The following is a 20,935-nucleotide window of genomic DNA, read 5'->3' on the forward strand; positions in this document are numbered from 1 at the left end:
TCATTTTTACCGTGCAATCTGCGCGCAAACTCTCAGTTTTTAACGCACAATCTGCGCGCAAACTCTCAGCGTCTACCGCGCAATCTGCGCGCAAACTCTCAGCGTCTACCGTGCAATCTGCGCGCAAATTCTCAGTTTTTAACGTGCAATCTGCGCACGAACTCTCAGCTCTTAACGCGCAATCTGCGCGCCAACTCTCAGCGTCTACCGTGCAATCTGCGCGCGAACTCTCAGCGTCTAACGCGCAATCGGTGGAGGAAAAGTCATCCTGTACACCGGATAAGTAGAAGCGACGCGTTCGATGGATTCCTCGGGCGGGATTAGCGTTCGTTGAACGATAAAAGCTGAGAACACCGCTCGAATCCGATACCAGGAATTCTCAATAACGCGTCGGAGGCAGCCGCGCGGCGCCGTGATCTATTCGATCCTCTCCCGAGCGGCGTTCTTCCCACGTTAAATATAGGCGACCCGACACGTACGCGCGGATTCGTTCCACCGGTGAACATTATTCCGCGTATTCTGCGCGCCTCTGCTCTCCAGCCAGGATGCACGTGAAGATAGAAAATCCTCCCTCTCTCGCCCGTCGCATCCAGGTAACACCCAGGTTTACTCGCGATACCTGGAGGAATGCTGCGAGCCGTACCAAACGACTCCGCGAGGAACATATCCACATTGGTAACTTACAGTAGGAGAAAGGAAAATGTTAAAATTGTTATTCTTCGGATCTGGTTAAAAATGAGATCGAGAATGTTCTTTAAGAGAATACTATATACTTATCGTTTTCTTTCGAAAAACGATCGTATCGTCGCTCTGTGCGACACTGACTATCAACGAGGTGTAAAAACTAGTTCGAACGTGTGGATGTAACACACATCGAATTCAAGAGTTACGTTTTTTCTCCGATCGAAGGTTGAAATTGTGTAAAATTCAAGTATCGTAAAATCTGTGTTGCGTGAAAACAATGATCGACAATGCGTTCACCAGTTTGCATTCGGAGATTACGTGTGTCTACTATGTATATCGGCTTGAAAATAAAAACGTGTGTTCGATTATGATCTATAGATGTAAATTACTCGTGAATTAGCAGCTGTATAGAAAATGGCCCGGACAGGAATTTAATGGTTTCGAGAGGGGCATAATTAGTTTTTCTGTAGATGAACGCGTAGAGATAGAAGGTAACGTATAATTTTTAATGCACCAATGCAGCTCTTCGTTCCCTACAAAGAAGTATTGAACTATTTCGGTTCAAAAAATAATCAATTTAGAAGATATTTTAATCTCGATACTGGAAAGTAGTATTGGTACATCTGCAGTTACATTTTCCGAATTGACAGAATGGGCAATTTCTTTTTTGCGAAATGGTAAAGGACAATTGGACAAAGACGGAAGAAGAATTTACGTAATAGAGCAACGAAAATAACGAATGCACGTAAACGTTCGCTGCTCGAAGATATTGCCTCGACTGTCGTGCTATTAAACTAATGATTTTTCGACGTAAATAGTTTAATCCTTTTTCGTAAAAAGTAACGTGCTGCGTCCATTAGTGCGTTAAAAATTATACGATTCCATTTGAAAAAAAAAAAAAAAAAAACGTACGTCACCTTCGCGCGATCTATACAAAAATGAATTACAGTTACATTTAAAGTTACAATTATATTCACTTCGTGCCCGTACAATTTTTTATACGACGGACATTTTTTTAGCAATTCATAGATTAAACTCGTAATATGTTTCAAGCAGTAATACACACATATACACATATATTGTAACGCTCCCATTTTTGTGGATTTCGTTAATTGTCTCAAACATGGTTCGATGACCTATTAAGGGAAAACGAATCGTAATTAATTCTTAACAAATTTCCACCGGTACGTTCGAACGCGTTCAAACTAATTTCTAACAAATTTCCACCGTTACGATTCGCGGGTTCGAATTTCGTAACGTTACCATAATCGTTTCTCGAGAAATGGTAAAAAATTGGTAATTTTCAACATCCTCCCTCGCGTTTATCGTCGGTGTGTTTTCCCGGGGTTATCGACGATTTCGGAAAAGACGCGAGATAGCGTTCGTTTGATCGTCGCGAGTAGCGTCGAGACGCGTTACGTAACTTTATTGGCGACACCCTTCCGACGCGACGTCCGCTCAAGGAGAGAGACACGTAGAACGGAGACGCCGCGCAGCGACGACGGGGCGTTTGCATCACACCGATGGCCGATGCTCGGTGACATAACGTGCACGAGATGATGCACCAACGTCGCGGGAGACCGAAAAATAATTCTCGGTTCGCCGATGATGTCAGCGCGAGGTGTACGGCCCCCGCCCCTCTGCGGCCCTGTTTCTTCCCGGAGTTCGACCATGTGTGCAAAAGTCGTTCTCGACTCGCGTCGAGGATTTCACTTTCGACATCCGAGGCTTCTAATTAGAGAGTGAGAGAGAGAGAGAGAGAGAGACGCAGTTTTGCTGTGTTTGCGAGAGTCTCGCGAGAGGAAGAGAAAGAAGGATAGTGGGAGGAAAAAGAGAGAGATGGGAAAAAGGGAGATACGAGAGAGACGAGAGAGGAAGGAGAGTGTGAAAAAGGAGAGAGAAGTATAGTAAAAGAGAGAGAGAAATGCAGTTTTGCCGTGTTTGCGAGAGTTTCTCGAGAGGAAGAGAAAGAAGGATAGTGGGAGAAACAAGGGAGATGCGAGAGAGACGAAAGAAGAAGGAGAGTGTGAAAAAAGGAGAGACACGAGAGAAAAGTATAGTAAGAAAAAAGAGAGAGATGTGAGGGTGCGAATGTGTGACAAAAATGAGAGAGAAGAATGAGAAAGAAAAAGGGAGTGAAGGGAAAAAGGGTGATACGAGAGAAGCGAGAGGGAAAGAATGTGAGAAAAAGAGAGACACGAGAGAGAAGTACGGTAAAAAAAGGGTGGAGAAATGAGAGAGATGAGAGAGAAAGAGTGTGACAAAAAAGAGAGAGAAGAAGAATGAGAAAGAAAAAGGGAGTGAAGGGAAAAAAGGTGATACGTGAGAGACGAGAGGGGAAGGAGAGTGAGAAAAAAGGAGAGACACGAGAGAGTACAGTGAGTACAGTAAAAAGAAAAGAGAGTGTGAGAAAAAAGGGAAAGAAGATCAATGAGAGAAAAAGAGAGAGATGGGAAAAAGGGAGATATAGGAAAATGGGAGATATGGGAGATATGGGAGAGATGAGAGGGAAAGAGATTGTGAGAAAAAAGAGAGAGAGAGACGAGAGAGTAGAGAGATGAGAAAGAAAAAGAGACACAAGAGAGACCAGAGAGACCAGAGAGACGATAGAGAGAGAGTTTAGAGCCACGCGTTTCGAGAGTCCTCGTTACCCCGACTCGATCGGTTAACGTAGAGTTCGAAGTTGGTCCCCGGAGGGTACCGATCGGTTTATCGAATCGATCGGCCGGTACCCGAACCAACGTACCCGCGCCCCGTTAATCTGTTTTATATGTTGGCAATCGTCGGCCCCCCGAACCCCGTTAACGTTTAATCCGGCCCTTAATTATTATTCATGGACCCGAATGGCCTTTCGTTGTAAAGGTGATAAGCTGTGAATTTTTTAACGAGATCCTACCGGCTTTCACGGGCCCGGTTCACCCGGTTAAAATTGTTAGAGGTCTCCGCTCGTAAGCCAGGTCTCCTAATCCGAGGACATCAACGGTTCTCCATTTCTTTCTCTCTCTTTCTCTCTTTCTCTCTTTGTGTATGGACATCGAAGCAGTAGGTCACGAAACGGCCGGAGAAACCGAAGCACCGTCCGAGTCGTGGAGTCACCTGTTCCAGGCAAGTGGGAACGGATCTCTGGGAATATCCAGAGATTTCGATAATCGTAAACAGAGAGATTTTAGCTATCGCTCGAACGACGATCGTCGTCCACTTTCTATTTCCCGACCGGTCGGTCGATTTGTCGACTCTCACGGAATCGGGATACTTTCAGATTCGATTACCCGTTCGTCTTGTATAGTTTCGGAGATGTGTAAAGATAGTCGAAGCGTACAATTGTACAATTTGTTCGTTAATTTTCTATCCTCGATCGCGTCGTAGGGTCGATCATCGGCGCAACGATCTCGAATCGTCGCGACAACGATCGCCAACGGTTTCAAACTATTGGTTTGTTCGGAAACTCGTTTAATTTTTCAAAACGGAGAATACTTAAATAATACTATAAATAATGTTCATACGCTCTAAAAAAAAATCGTGTTTCATTTCCACCAAAGAAAAAGCGGAAATTAATTTCCGACGACTATAATGGTTTCTAATTAAAATTTGAAACTTCTTTTATTCGTAAAAATAAGCGAGAATGCACAGAAATCCGCGATACGTATTAGAAAATAAAATTCTCGAGTGTATCGTAGATCGAGGTTAATTCTTCGGTTCGGTGAACGATTTTACGCGGATTTTCAGCAACGCGGTTAGTCGAGGAACGTATCTCCCCGTGGTGTTCGGGGGACAACCGTATACGAGAAGATTAACAAACTATGCGTGCGTGTTTAAACTATTCTGGATGATAACGAATCGGGTGTGTTAACGGTCGGATTAAACGTTAGGGAGCGAAGTGTTTGGAACCGTGCAGAAGAGAGCGTGTTTATTTCTAAAGAGTGCGTGTGGCCTTTTCCAAAGCACGATGAGAGAGTTTCTATGTGCGTGTGTGTGTGTATGCGTGTGTATGCGTGGGGGATTTAGAACGAATGCAGCGAGCAAAGAGGGAGTCGGAAAGCGAGCGTGGGACAGCGTAACACAGAGTGCGGTGAACAGTGTTAGAACACACGTTGTTGTTGACCTTTTTTGTTTTTTTATCCGTTTGAAATATACCGCCGACTCTGCGTACCGACCACGCAATATCTATCGATACACTGAGAATAATTCGTATCGATTTTACGACACAACCGTAATCAAGGAACTGTGGATCGTTAAATATTTAGACGTTTAAATATTTGCGAAAAAACCATCGAAATTGCAAATTTCAAACTCGAACGAGGCGTGGATCTTCGAAAACTGTAACGATGACCCGGGTACACGGTCCCGAGTATCGCGAAGGAACGATTACGTTTCAATGTGCTAAATCGATCCCGTTTCCCGCGTAAATCAGCAAACATCGATCCGATTGGAAACATCGGGGAGGAGCTGGATAGAAGGATTACCAAGCAAGAAATCTCCGCGGGCGTTAATTGCGGAACGAGGTCGTGCAACACTAGACACGACGACGAACTCATCGAATACCGTGCCGCGTTGCACAAAAGAAAAAGAAAAAAAAAAAAAAAAACACCTAACGCGGTACCGTAACCCCGCTAACAAGTATTACCAACGAATTCTTCTATCCCTTCTTTGGCAGTTTACTAATTTCTACCAATTGCAAAGGAAAAAAGAAAAGAAAATATTCCACTGTGGAACCACTCGTACGGTTAAATCCGCTCGTAAACGCACGAATAGTCACCGTTTAATTCACAGTTCGTTGATCAAAAACGCGGCAGAATGTAAAACAGAAGCATCGCGAAAACTTCGGAAAAATTCGCGCCTCTTCGCTCAATTTTCACCTCTACTGTATTTCTCACAATCTGAAACAATCGAAACGAGTTTAGAATCTGTGATCATTTTTTTTTCTTTTTTTTGTACGATTAAAAATCAGTCGAGGATTCGAGATCGGTAGGTTTCGGCATACTTAGATACTTAGAAGTTAGATACTTCGGCTCGTAAATTGTTGCAAGTTTCCGTCGTGATGTTCCCAGACTAACAAGCGAACGCACCGTTACTCCGAAAATGGGCTTCCTTAACGAACTTTGGCGGAACTGTTTGTACGCCGTACGAAAGAGTAGGAAAAGTATCGGGGACGTGAACACGCCTACAACCGTCCTCGAAGCTCGGAAATTGTTCGACTGGAAAAATGAGGTCTCGGTGAAAAAAGTTCCCGAGCGCGCTGAAACGCGTCCCTTTCGTATCCGCGGGTTTTCTCGCAACTCGGTAAGATTTCGATGAACCGAGTACGCCAGGCCCTCCCCCTACCCCTATCCCTATCCCTCTTGGTGGCGTTAAATGGATCGCAAACACGGCGAAGTTCCTAGGATTAATTAAGGGACAAGTTGACGCGATAAGCTAAAAGGCTTTTCCACGAGAAAGGGGCACAGATTCGAGAAAGCGATCGCCGTGACGCTATTTTTTCAAAGAATCGCCTTCAGGGACGAAAACTCGGGGCTACGCGGTCGCGTCGAAAAGGGACGGACCGAGCCAACTATACCGAGAAGCAATTAGGACGGTCCCTAAGGGCCGCGGGACAACCGGCTAATCTCGAATCTCGAGTTTTTCGAGAGGACGCGATCGAAAGAATCGACCTTCTCGTTGCCGGTGCGCAGTCGAGACTAGCGACTTCTCGCGAGATTCGAGTACAGGGATCGGAGCGTTTTGGAGCGTTTTAGAGCGTTTTTGGAGGGTTTTGGAGCATTTTTGGAGCGTTTTGGAACGTTTTGGAACGTTTTGGAGCGTTTTGGAGGGTTTTGGAGGGTTTTGGATCGTTTTGAAGCGTTTTGGAGGGTTTTGAAGGATTTTGGAGGGGTTTGGAGCGTTTTGGAGAGTTTTGGAACGTTTTGGATCGTTTTGGATCGTTTTGGATCGTTTTGGATCGTTTTGGAGCGTTTTGGAGGGTTTTGGATCGTTTTGGAGGGTTTTGAAGGATTTTGGAGGGGTTTGGAGCGTTTTGGAGCGTTTTGGAACGTTTTGGAGCGTTTTGGAACGTTTTGGAGCGTTTTGGAACGTTTTGGATCGTTTTGGAACGTTTTGGATCGTTTTGGATCGTTTTGGAGCGTTTTGGAGGGTTTTGGATCGTTTTGGATCGTTTTGAAGCGTTTTGGAGGGTTTTGAAGGATTTTGGATCGTTTTGGAGCGTTTTGGAGCATTTTGGATCGTTTTGGATCGTTTTGGACCGTTTTGGATCGTTTTGGACCGTTTTGGATCGTTTTGGAGCGTTTTGGAGGGTTTCAGAGCGAACGATGTAATGAATGCCAGGTGGAGTTGGCGAATGTTTGTTTCAAAGACTGTCTTCCTATCGGTGCAGAAGGGTTGTTCGTTGCGTGGTCTAAGTTTTGGCCATTTTTTTTTTTAGGGGAGTTTTCCATTCAGTTCTGTGAAGAAATATTGGGTGGTTCGTAAAGTCGTTTCGTTTTCCAAAATGGAGAATATATATATAATTTATATATATTTTCTGATGTATATCAGAATAGCAAAGAAGAAGGCGTGAAAAAGAGTAATAATATCGTGTTGTTGAGTACGTTAAAGAGATATAGAAACGAAAGAACAACGACATGGATAAACGCGAAGTTTGCGTTCGAAGGAGGAGCATTGTTCACGGAGAAACACGACCATCGAGTTTGAATATACATATATTTATATATATTATTATATATATATATAATATATATATATATAATTTTCATTTTTTAAGTTTCATTTTCACAAAGAAAAACGAAATGACTCTCCAAACAACCCAATGCAACTAGAATCGCGAACCGATGGTACGTCTTTGTTTTTATCTTTGTTTTCCTTTATTATCTACGCATCGTCGCATGGAAGTACGAGTGTGTGTTTGCGCGTGTGTAAAGATGAACGTTGCGCGAACTTACGGTGTGAGTCATTGGTCTTTAATCTGTCGGAACATTCGGAACAACAAACACGTGTACGTACCAAATACGTTAAAGAGATTAATAATTTAATCGTTCTCGTTTATTCCGAACTTTTATTCAAACTTGGTAAGTTCCGTGCCGAAAATAGGACACGCGACATTGTTATCGTTCGCACCGAGTTACATTGCTGTGTATTTCTTTATCTCGACCATATATTCTCTGTACGTACGATCGGTATACTACTGGATACGCGAGATCCCTGGATATTATGGTAAACTGTATATTGTAATTTGAACTTTACAACAGAGGGAATTACAGCGTAGCCACGAAACGGAGCGTGTCCTCGCCAACTATTCCTTTTGTTCGAGCATTCTTTCCCAACGTTCGAAATTCCGATCCCATCAATTTCGAACGGAACTGTGTCCGTTTATTACCAAGGTCGAACTCTGGATCGTGTAAATAAGCAACCAAAAATGTAATTGCTACAAGGAAGAAGGTATTGATAATTTCGTGCGGCAATGCAATCTCTACGATACTCGAAGGGAGATATCGATTCGAAGTTTAAGCAAAATAGAGCTATTATTGCCCCTTGACATAGAAACGATAGTTGTTTGACCTTAAAAATTAACTTGAAAATTTTAGAACTGTATTTTATATAAATCGAACAACGTAATTCAATTGTAAGTATTCGTATAGAAATGTTACGCAAGTTGAAACAAAACTCGGAAGTTTCAAATGTTAAATAAAAAATAAAAGACACTTGCGAGAGAAGTTTTAGAAGTGACCCTCAACGATAGAATTTTGCAAAGAGATAAATTTATATCTACATTAGAACCATAATTCTAATCATAATTGTAAACGATCGGTCAATTTTGAAAAGAGTAACTATACAAATTTGAAAAACCCCTGTTAGTATTTTTGGTCGTCACTTTTATATACGTACTACTCCGACTGCAAGAATTTCTAAACACTAATAATAATTAAAGTTAATGAACGAAAATTCGAAAGACGAGGACGATAAATCGAGATTGATAAAAAAGGATTCTAGGCGCGAGAAAGAATAATAATTTTGTGTTGCTAAGTATTATACGTTAAAAAGATATAGAAACGAAAGAACAACGACATGGATAAACGCAAAATTTGCGTTCGAAGAATCACAATACCACACCATGGAGGAGTATCGTTCACGAAGAAAAACGAACCATAGCGTTTGAAATTATTTTTCATTCAAAGTGATTCCGATTTAACGTATAACGTGACGGTGTTCTATTGTGTTGTTCGAAAAGTCATTAAGTTTTCTTTGGTGAAAATGGAACACAATTTTTTAATAGCGTATAAACATTTTCTTAAATTATGTATTCTCCATTTTGGATAAACTAAAGGACTCTCCGAACAACCGAATATTCTTGTTCCGTTGCCAGAAGTGCGAGGGTCGTTCGAAAATTCCCTCGTCCGAAGTCGTGTCCCCCTGTTGGTTCGGACGGTGGAGTCTCCGCTGTATAAACACGGGGATGTCGATTTCCTCGACAAAGTGCGAGGAAAGAATACACCAATCCCGTTAGCGAAATATCACGAGCAACCTCGGGCCCCTCAATTAGATTTACGAGGAATTATCGACGCGTTCGATCGATGACGTCGATACAGAAACCCTGCAACCGAGCTACAGGCGACAACCCCTAACGGAAGAGTTACGCCGAGCAAAAGTAATGGGTGTACGCGCGGTGAAAATATTACACGCATTTCCCTCGTTATTTCTCTTTACCGTGCTCACCTTTCGATTCGAGTTTTCTCGCGCGATTATCTAACCGTTACGTAACAACAACCGGTAGCTACCTATGGCCGAGCGTCGAGAACGATCGACGACTGTGTCGACATTTGAACTCCAGATGCGTGCTTTTGCTTAAGAAAATTTAAAAAAAAATTATTAAAAACAGAAAAAAATTTACTATTGCGTCTCTTTTTATTTAAACGTGTATTTTCTAGCAATTTGCCATGAGATACTGTGATACTGGTTAAAATAGAACGTGATATATTTAGATGTAAGAGTGAGTAATGTTTGTACGAAAGGACGAGTACGGTGAGTATATATGGAATTATTGTTTGAGCGATTTTAGTTTTAACGTGTTACGATAATGAGTGTGGTGTGGTTTAGATGTTTTGTATATAGTACGGGTGAAGAGAGTCGGAGTGAGAGAAATGTGCATGTGTCACTTGCCATAGAGCATCGAGAGAGAGTGTATGCATTATAGAATGAAACTATTGCGTTACGACCTAATTTTTCTCTTCACGAATTATATTTTTTGGTTTTATTTATCAGCGTGGTTCGTTATTATACAACCTCGCAGAGAACAGCATAGTTGATGTTCGAGAGAATTTTTCAATTCTTTTTATATTGGAAAATGTGTGTACACCGTTTCTTCGGTGTAAAGGGTTGTTTCGTTTTTAAAGTAAAAAAATGGTAAGAACGAAACGTGGCGTACTTCTCGAGTCGGATCGATGAACATTCGTGCATAGCTTCGTCGATATCGGTGTGAAACGATTAGCGATATTCTTTTGTAAGTGAAATATTTGCATTCGGAAACTTCTAAAAATCTCGAGTGAATTTAAGGGGGAAATGTTTAATTTTCATTGTGTTCGGCGACCGTTGTTCAATAATTCGAACGGCCGTATATCGGGATATTGAATTAATCGTACCACGACCGCCCCTGCAATTTTTATATAGGGCAAACCGCACGAGTCCACCGTCTCTATATTTTTATCGGTAATACATCGAAGGTAATTCTTTCCCCCGTGAACGACAATGTTCGAAAAGTGGCTCGACGCGATGGCGCCTCGCGATGTTTCGAGGAGTCCTTTTTCAAATAAATTTCGAAGGTCGCGTTCGATCTCTACTCGCGAAACCCTACCGTATATATTTTTTTTCTTTTTCTTTTCTCATCGGTTAAAAATCAACGAGCGGCAACACCGTGACCTCGACCGTACAAAGTGATTAATCGATTCGACTTCGAATAATGGCTTCGACGTGGGTTCCAACCCACGTGTAACCCTCCCCCTGTAATCCTTAATTAACCTGCTGCAAAATTACCCGCTCTACGTCGGTTCCTTGTACTCGCGTTCCTCGCTAAAACCGCCGTAAATTTCAAAACCGATAAAACTACAGCGACCATCTCTTTCTCGACAAACATCCCTCTTACGATCTCTCTTACTCACCGGTTAACGTTCTCAAAATTAACCCTTCGAGTGCACTACGAACTCGTGTAAGAGTTCAGGGAAAACTATCGGTGAGGATCGTGAACGCGCATACGCGTTCAGCGCGAATAAACTTTCTCGTATTATTCAATTTGGAGTAAAAGTGAAACAGGTATCGGAGTATGCGCGAGAACAGTTGCGATACGTGTCGAAATGGAAGATACCAGACTATTTTTTAATGTACACCACCCGATCTTCGTTCCACGAGTCAGACTCGGAACGTTCGCGTTTGGTCCGTGTTTGATTCCAATCGTGATATTCACGTTGGATCCAAAATTCTTATCACGAGTCGGACACGTCAACAGTTGCAATACGATATTGAAACACTACACTATTCTCGATACATACGACCCGATCTTCGTTCCACGAGTCGGAATCGCGATGTTCGCTCGCGTTTGACCCATATTCGATTCCACGACTCGTGATATTTATATTTCGTCCAAAATTGTTACCACGAGAAGAATTCGTCGATGATCGACAAAAGGTTTAAAAGAGATGAATAATCGATCCAGTGAATCGTACCATAATTAATTCAAAAGAAGGATTAATTTAAAACAATGTATATGCGTAAAAAATATAACGAATAAATCGAATTAATCATCCTCAATTTACATCTTTTGCAATACGGATGATTCTATCAAAGGCTAAGTGGATATTTGGTCAGTAATGTATGGACAGGAGAAATTCAATGATAATTTGAATAAAAAGGTGTATACAATGTGTTACTTCCTCAATTGTACATCGACAGATACCGTAGACAATATACATACATACACATACACACGTGTATATATGCATCTATTGCATCTGTATGCATCTATCGTGGATCCATTCATCGACCCAGGATTCACAGTCGTCTCCATTTCATCGTGGACTCGAGTGGGTTGGTTCGATCCGAAATCCGTAAGTCTGGTCGTTCGGGTCCGAGGGGTGAGTAATTTAATAAGACCACCCAACTAGCTCCGCTTCTCGTATAATCTGGCAGTCGAGTAACCGTGAGGAACTGGTTAACCTCGACCCCCGGTCTTCTCTCCCCGCGAAGGGGCTGCAACGCCGCCAAGGGGACGTACGAGGGAGGGGTGTGGGGATGGCGGCGGCGTTGGTGGTGCAGACGCGAGACTGATCGATGAAGAAAAGTATGCTATTTCAGGAGGCTCGAGTAGAGCCGTGACGTGGGCGAATCTGGTGCTCTCCGCACACCGTGACACCTTCTCGAGGGCTATCGATTCTCGGGTTGCATCCAGGTCTTCCCTCTTTCCTTCGTCCCCTCTTGCTGTATCTTTCTTTTTTCTCCCCCATTTTTTTTTTCTTTCTTCTTCTCTCTGGCTAACCCTCTCTCTCTCTCTCTCGCTCTTTCCTCGGTTCTCCAGTGTGATGTTCCACGGCACGTAAGCGCGTGTACACGCCGGCTGAAATTCTTATGTAAATCGATTCGAGGGCGCAGGCGGCGGCGGCGGTGGCGGCGTCGCGCGACAGAGACCGTGTGCAGGAAATGCCACGGATGCTACACCGCGGATAGACGTACGATCCGCAATACGTGTCGGTTATGTCCCTGGGATAAATCGATAAACGCGGGACGATATTAGAAGCTCCTTCCCGGTAGAGGAAGAGGAAGAGAACGAGGAGGGACGGAGAGAACCAGACTGGGTGGGGATAGAGAGGGATAAACCCGATGCGAAAGGGGTGGATTTCAATGCGACGCGCGTGTTCTCCGCTTGCTTTATCCCGGTATTACGCCTCTGTCCAGGGCTACGAAGCCTGGAAATCAATTTGTTGACGTTGCGTTCTTGCGTTATCCGTGCGCCGCCCTACCCTCTCCTCTGGCTATGGATACGCAGCAGCAGTAGCAGCGGCAGCCATCGGGGAATTCGATGTCGGTTCGGGGTGAATTTCGATCTCGATTTCGTCGAAAATCCGCGCGTCGCTGGTCCGCTCGTGGCTTTGCGTATGCGTCGCGCTGGACGGTTACCCGCCTCGCGCTGAGAATTATTTATTCGTTGCTCGAAACGTGTGTTGTACGCGCGGAACGATTATTCCGGAATGATTCGCCGAGGGAGGATTTTTTTGTACGAAACGTACAAACGTTGTACACGTACTGTACTGTCGGGAGCTGGAAAGACGACTCCTGGATCGTGGGGAACGTACTGTTCGTCCGCGAGAAGGATATCGAGTGTTCGCAACCCCTACTTTGGGTCACGGTGTACAGTTCCCCCCACCACCATCGCGGCGCGTCGTCGCTATTGGCCGAGATGCGCGCGTTGGTAGGGGTAACACTGCGTAGCGGAGCGGGGATCGGGACATTCGTCAGTCTTCTTCTCGCGAACCGACAGTAAAGCCACGTGTAAGAAGAACGTGAACAACGTCTGGCAATTTCTGCTTACAAGGGAAGTCCTGGAAGTGTACCCTCATCGATTGGAATGAAATTGTGCACAGCGTTAGATTTATGCCCGTGATAAGCGAAAGCACGATTTGGGTCGTAGACGATCGGTCAATTTTAAGAAAAGTGAATATAAAAATTTCAAAGGATCCTGTAGTAGCTTTGGTACCCTGTTTTTGAACACGCACACGTATCTATACTTGTCGTACTTGACGACAACACGTGCAAATGGTTTTATTGTACAGACATACCTGACTGTAGAATTCTTTCAAATTTTATACGTACCTACTTTTCTGAACATTTGTCGATCATCTACAATTAAAATTAGTTACCTTTATTATAGATACGTTTTTTATCGTTTTGTCAAACTTCGTTGCGACCGACGTGGGTCACTCTGGACCCGATACGATTCTTAATTCCTTCTAGAGGTCAATTTCTCCACTCTACGCAGTATCTACGTTGTCTTGGACGACGCGCTGATGCGAAAAAATATTTTTTCCGAAGTAAAGTCTCCTCTACTACGATTCAATGTTTCGTGTTCGGGAAGATCGTATTTGGAATAGAAATATTTCTTCTCGACTATTGTCAAATATTTGATGTATGCGATTGAAAAAAATTTGGCCCTTTTTAGACCGTTAAAAGGAAACTCGACAAAGAAACGGTTAAATCGAGCGTCTTTACGACCCGGCTATTTGAAATGCAACGGTGCTTCTATTTTCAGTACGATGCAAATAAGAATCTGACTTATGGTGCGATTCTAGATACACTACGTTAGTTGAATTTGAATGGACTGCACTTGGAAATAAAACGATCCATTAAATTTAATTGTATTTATTACGAGCGGTATTTTACACGGTACTTTACCTAGGAATGAAATACTATTTCAACGATTGCTCGTGCTTTTTTTTTTTGTAAATAAATAGCCACGTTACTCGAAGGAAAATGTATTCGCGCGTCGAGAGTGACTCGTTCATTGTTCGGGGCGAATTTAATTGTATTTTCGACAAATATACAATTCCTTTCGATATCGCATTATCGCCATTATTCTATACATACATTAACATATCGGTTCACCTTTGCTCGAAGATACGATACGAGAAGCATCCTTCGATCGATCGGTCGTTTGATATTGAATCGTGAGCTGAATTTTTCTGTATACTTTCAAGCAACAAAGATACCACGGGTTTAAATGTCAATAGATTTAAAAATAAAACGCGGATGGATAAAAGCGATCGAAGATACCGTACGATAAAGCGTTGCACTATCGGTCAGAGGTTAACAGCAGCGTTTTCAGTGACGTATTAAATAATCACTCCAATTATTTATTTCGTTTAAGACCGCCGCGATAACAACCTCGTTCCGAGGAGTGGCATCGATTTGCGTTAACAAATGTTTCCTGCTGCCGCGTGCAAACAGGACGGGCGTCGTAATAAAAAATATCACCCCGTTTCTTCGTTCACCGTTCGCGAAAATACGTATTTTTTCAAACGGCACAATGTTGAGCACGATGTTTTAAAAAACAAAAGGCAAAGTTTTACGACCGGTAGCGCCCGGAATGCACTTCGTACGGTGCAGCCGGTGAGTTTTATTTCCCCCACCTCACAGATGTTTTCCGAAACGCTCCACGTTTTCGAAGCACGCATTGTTCGGAGGAAATATCGAGAGTCGAAGTGTTATTTCGTATAACCGAAACATTGTTGCGAACAATATTTTAAACGGGGGAAACTTTTAACGGACAGATATCGCCGGGATCGCGATTCCGAGAGCGCACCGGGTAAATTTCATTCGTTCCCCTGTATTTTCCAAGCTTTTCGATCGTTTTCGAGAGCAGCTGTCCTAAAACCGGAATATCAAAAGTTCTAGATATTTTTATCAAAACGGAACAGAAAGAGAAACAAAAAATCTTCGAAGTTAAAATTCTGACTCACCATCGAGTTCGATTATTCTCGAGCCTCTCGTAACATCGAAAACTATTCTCAAAATGCATATTTGCGACAGACACTATCCAAGTGTTCCCAACAATTTCTTATTTCGAGATAAAGCTTCGTTCTGGGTAATGAGTTGATGTTTCGACTACTCGTGGTCATTTTTCCACAGCTCCTTCTACAAAAGTAACGTCGCCACGTTGATGATTCACTCGCGATTGAATAAAATACACGATGTTACGAATCCTCTCTGTCGAAACACACCACCTATCCGCGCCGCGCGGCGAGTCAGCGCGAGCGAACTCGTTGCGAACTCGTTGCAACGACGACGGGCCTCCTCGGATTATTTCCCGCGCTATGCATTGTTAACGCTTGGCTATGCATTGCTAAATCGAACCGAGCGGCCTGTAAACACCGGATGTTCTATGCAACGCCCAAGAAAGCTCGGTTGCGAAATTGGCTCTCTCCGTGGCGGCGCGAGGTGCGCGGATCGGAAAAATCACCAATGCGAAACCTCGTTTCGTCGATCGGTATTCGTTACCAAGAAGAGCACCTTCTGCTTTCTCATTGTCCAAACCGGTGACGAGCGATTCGCGATCCTCCGACTACTGCGCGGAGATCGTAAATTTGCAGGTTTCGGTAAACCGAACGATTGAGGAGCAAGGAGACTGAACGTTTGTTCTGGCCAATTGAGTTTAGGTGGTAAACGATAGCAGTACATAGGCGTAGAATCTTGGATATTGTTGCGTGACTAAATTACCTGTGTGTAGTTATAAAATTAAGGGTAAAATTGAGGGTGTATTTGCTACAGATCGGAAGAAGAAGCACAATGTAGCGGAGGATGGTTGAAAAGTGAACAAAATTTGAGTAGCTTCGAGATTTGAAATATTAATAGATTAGTCTGGGAGAAAGTTATTAAAAAAGTGGACGAAGCGTTAAATGTACGAAAATAGAGGAACAAGATGATTAAATTTCACCTCATACAAACTAAAGATCCTCATGTTTAAGTGCTGAACGATAACAATGCATAGGAGTAGAATCTTGGATCTTGTTGCGTGACAAAATTACCAGTGCATAGTTATATAATTAAGGGTAAAATTGAGGGTAAATTTGCTAAATATCCGAAGAAGATGCACAATCTAGCGGAGGATGGTTGAAAAGTGAACAAAATTTGAGTAGCTTCGAGATTTGAAATATTAATAGATTAGTCTGGGAGAAAGTCATTAAAAAAGTGGACGAAACGTTAAGTACACGAAACAGAGGAACTAGAGGATTAAGCTCCATCTAATCTACATCAAAGATCCCCCCATAGAATCTCGGATCTCGTAGAATTGATCGAAACTATATTACGGAAAGCACAAAAACTATTTTGTTCCGTTCGTAGTTAATATTCCGAGTCTGTGTCTACGCCAATGCGTTCCAGTCGTCGCTCGTTATCGCTTCATCTCCATCTGTTTCGATGCCTCTTCTTGGCGGCATTCGTCACTCGATAAACTTGTATATGTCATCGCTTCTGCCGATGACGAAAATACGCGTAAATCCAAGATGGAACGACCAATGCGAATCGTTGACAACTGGCGACCTCTGGATGGTATAATACATACTTGCGAAAACTGACCGCTTTGTTTAACGGAAATGTACAAGTTTCAACGAACGACAAAATTTATCGTTACTTGGAAAATACTCGCTGGTGACGATACACGAGAAAACAAAGAAAAACGGGGGAAAACCATGGATAGCTAGTCGAAACCCACGAACGTGTCGTGTAGTTCCCAGTTGCATCATTCGCCCTTTCAGTTGCATACGAGCGATCTTACGTTAACGATATACGAAACTGCAGTCAACTCTCCCCTAACTTTCGCCTCCCTAAAATCGGGACCACCCTTCAAGGAGAAAAGTTACACCCTCGTCGTCGTTTATTCTTTTTCTGTCTACTTCTAAACAAATACGTCTAAGAAGAGAAGCTATGCCATCTGTCGAAGAGAAAGACACAATGTTCCCTTTCGCTCTATCCGAAGCTCGGAAGTGGGGCAGATTTTGTCATACCTCTCTAACTTTAGAAAATTCTAAGAATCGACAATTCTACTGCACCAAAATTAAGAAGAATCGTCCACAATTGCATTATTCCCCAAGAAACTTACCCATATAAATTCCTTCGAAATCTGAACTAGAGGAAATAAAGAAAGGAATTGAAAAAAAAAAGTTTCATCCTCAAAAATAAGAAACTTCACTCTGTACATGCCCCCTGATACAATCCTCGCTGTAAATTGAATTTTTAAAAATTACACATACACATAAACTCTCTTCGTTTATAAATTCGAGCTTAATATCGCGTTCGTTGAATCTAATACAGAATGTTTGGTTATTGTGGAAATTTTGGTTTTCAAATTTCGATAGATCGCGTAAAGATTCCTCCGCGAGACGATTCGCGTTGGTGTTCGTTCTCTTCTCGGTTCGCGAGCGGAATCGTTCTAGCGTGCGTCGAGAACCGAGCTCAGAGACGATCGCGGATAAGAAAAGTGAAAACGCTTCCTCCTCGATATCTCCAGGTTGGTAATTCGAGTGATTCGACTCGAAAGCGACCGCGACCGGATGGAATGTTATTGTTGACGATCGTCGGGCGCGCTGTTCCTCGAACAACGAAACCCCTTTACTTTCACTCGTCATCGTTTCTTGCCCACGGTTCCCCCGGGGATAATTAACGACCGGTAGAAAAGCTCGGTTACAGGGGAGTTTCTTCCCTCGGGCACTGCTGGCCGGGCTCTCCCGCTCGAACGAGCTAATTATTCGCGGACGATTGTTAATTAAATAAATTCCGAACTCTCCGTAGCCGTGGCCGGCGCTCGCCATGGTACTTCGTTCCCCACCTCCGCCATTTCCCCATCCACAGGCTTCTCCCCAGGGAGAATCGATTCAATCGTTAAGCAGTCGTTAATACCGCGCCGTAATCTCGCCGACGGAGATGAGAACCGATTTCTATCGAATTCCAAGCGTAATTGGATAGCTTAATTTTCTTACGACCCCCGAGTTCCCGAAGAGCGAAGAAGAATCGAAAGAAGGAAGGAAAGTTACGCCGGGACAAGTCGACCGACTTCGTAATTCGCGGGACCGATCCGTGAGAAAGGAAACGCTTAAACGCGTGTCTGGCGTTAAAGGTTTCGAGATGCGATAACGTTTTCTTAATTATCTTCAATCGTGCCTCGGTCTCGCAATGCACACACCCGTTGCATCGTGAGTTTCTTTCTTACAGTCGTGTTGAGCTCGAACGTTTTTTTTTCATTTCGAATTCTCATTGCTGGTTTAAGATTTCTTTTTCTTTTTTTTTTTTTTTCTTCTTCTTCTGACGCTGAGTTTCATCCGAATATTTTCAGTGCTCGAGATACGGTTTTAATGAAGTATCGGTAATCTGCACGAGGTGAGAATATTGACTCTTTCGATTAAAAAATTTACGCCTCGTTGCGAAATTACGAGAGCAAACATTTCCTCGATTGTGTCCTGAAACGAACAGGACAACTCTCCGATGGGTTTCTTTTTTTTTTTAACGAAATTGTACGTTTATCTCTTATACGTTCTAGTCGATGCTAAGTTGGTTTTCGGTGGGTAATGAAATTTGATTTTAAATTTAAAAAATGTACGATTACGGAAGAAACGTTTCAAGATGCGAAACTAATAGATTCTCCGAGTCTTTAGACATCACTCGCGACAGAAAGGCGAGTATGTTTGTTACAACATCACCTAGGATAAACAAACTGGAAACAAAATGTGGTATTGTTTCTTAAAGCTTCAAAGGTGTCTAGAGGAAGCCTTGGCGACGAGTACAATTAGGTTCGGACAAAATGCAATCGAGTTTTGAGAGCGTATTTATGTTTCCAAGAATATACTTCAAAAGACCGTAATTATTGTTTGTTTTTCCAAGGAGGAACAAATTCTTTAATATAGTAGATCACTCACGATTTCCAACTCTTATTCCAATCATTCTTACTCGCAATATTTACGACCACTTTCTAATCGGTTGAAAGTCGTTTAAAAGGGTTTGTAATTTGTTAGAAATTAAACAGTCGTTTACTATTTAAATACAACTCCAATTCTTAACGAATCTACTTACTCGTTTAGAGAATCTCATGCTTATGCAGCGTCGTATGTTACTCGAAAGAGGTTCTTACCTGCAACGAAAAAAGTGCAATATTAAAATACAGTACCATCGAGAATTTGAAAATTATTGCCTAACAGAGAGAAAAACCTTAATTCGGACTCTTTTCCACAAAGTCACAAACGTAACCATGGCGAACCATTACTTGCTCACGTAACATAGACAATGTATTTTTAAAAGTTCTCATTGTATATTCTCTAAAAGTAAACAAAAAACGATACGTCGTACTTCTGATATCTAATATCTAAACACCCCATAACCCAACGAGACATTCGTTAAAAAAAATTGCAATAGAAATCCACCGTACAAAAGTAAACAAATCGTTGAAAACGTTCTCCGTTTCGTTCGACGATTCGAGACCGATTAAAGATTACTTGGATCGAGGTTGGAAGGGTTGGTTTCGCCCCTCGTTCGCGATCGAAGCTAGAAGATAACCGTGTTCGATATCTCGGAACGATTTCCACGAATTGCCACCGATTCTGCGGCAAAGAAACCTTGCACTCGAAGAGCGAACGGAGCGACTCTCCCTACCGTTAGAAAACTAGACACGAGACGGTGTGTAATTTTATTTTCGAAACGTATCGGGCGCCGGCGTGTGTTCGTCACGGCGATCGCCCAACCGCTTTATTATTACTACGAAGATTAGCGGTGTGCAAGACTCTAAGAATAGCGAAAGTAAATTGATCACGAAACGCTTTAACGCGTACGCGTTCGTTTCTCGTTTAAGCGAAGTGCTTTGCCGTGTACCCCGCCGAAAAGTAGCTTTCATACTTTCCTTCGGTGACGATAATAATAGGTGAGACGCGAGTTCGCTCGGACCGGTGACATTTCTGAAAAGCGACCAACGAGTAGGTGTACTTTACGTCGCGGATCGAGATCGTGGGGATAATCCGATTGCGACCGAGCCACGATGGATACGAGTGACGGGTAACTTCCTGCAAACTGCATTACCCTGCTCGACGACGAGCAGTTCACCTGTGCGCATAATTATTGAGGAAACCTCTTGATCAATTTGCGAAAATCTCACGTGTATGTGTGTCCCCCGTCAACCTCTTTGCTTCGTAAACTTACCGCGTAAACTTCCAGGGATGCGTTACCTGCTACCCGGAGATTTCACATCACCTTTCGAACGTCGAACGAGACTCGTGAACGTCTGCGAAGTTTTACCAGGGTTTTTCCTTCGGAGAATACCGTTCGAACTTATCTCCAACCACCGTTGTTGCTACTAATTAGCAACATACTCGTAGAACTCGACTCGGGGAATGTTTCATACCGCGAGAGCCGGTTTCGAAAGAGCTCTTTGTCCAACGCAACATTGTCACACGATGTTACTACGGATTGGAACAATCGTTGCACACGATAGAGAGATACTTTGGTAATACGGAGTTTCTTTTATTTTTTTTTTTGGAAGAAATGGTTTTAGTCATTTTGTTCCCCGAATTTGGGAACTGTGAATGTTTTTACCTGTTTTGAGTCGAAATCTCGCTCGAAGGGTCGAGAACGTTAGGTGGATGCACAGTGAGACTATTTTTCGAGAGGAAACTGAATTCTGTGAGGAAGGAACGCTGTTTCGCGCGGTACGAGAGAATTTTTAACGTAATTTTATTTTTTTTTTTAG

General features: G+C 42.9%; 1 protein-coding gene and 1 long non-coding RNA gene across 4 annotated transcripts in view; both read right to left on the minus strand.

Annotated features, from left to right (window-relative positions):
* Window positions 1-20,935, minus strand: part of Ubl3 (ubiquitin like 3) — a 151,316-nt gene that overhangs the window by 88,109 nt on the left and 42,272 nt on the right. Inside the window, exon 2 of one of the 3 annotated variants that reach the window (XM_076323253.1) lies at window positions 19,273-19,330. The exons of 1 other annotated variant lie outside the window; for it this stretch is intronic. Coding sequence is in view for 1 of the 2 variants with exons in the window: in XM_076323251.1 (XP_076179366.1) it covers window positions 17,379-18,017 (639 nt within the window). In the remaining variant the exon portion in view is untranslated. Of the gene's footprint in view, window positions 1-16,270; window positions 19,331-20,935 lie in introns of those variants that run through there. One more of the 3 variants, XM_076323251.1, reaches the window with a different exon arrangement.
* On the minus strand, window positions 13,842-15,962 carry LOC143152750 (uncharacterized). The gene is made up of 2 exons (XR_012993632.1): window positions 15,171-15,962; window positions 13,842-15,078 (listed from the first exon to the last, which is right to left on the minus strand). It is a non-coding gene; the product is annotated as an uncharacterized LOC143152750 (long non-coding RNA).

Source organism: Ptiloglossa arizonensis, chromosome 11, assembly GCF_051014685.1.
Source record: "Ptiloglossa arizonensis isolate GNS036 chromosome 11, iyPtiAriz1_principal, whole genome shotgun sequence".
In the NCBI taxonomy this organism is placed as follows: domain Eukaryota; kingdom Metazoa; phylum Arthropoda; class Insecta; order Hymenoptera; family Colletidae; genus Ptiloglossa; species Ptiloglossa arizonensis.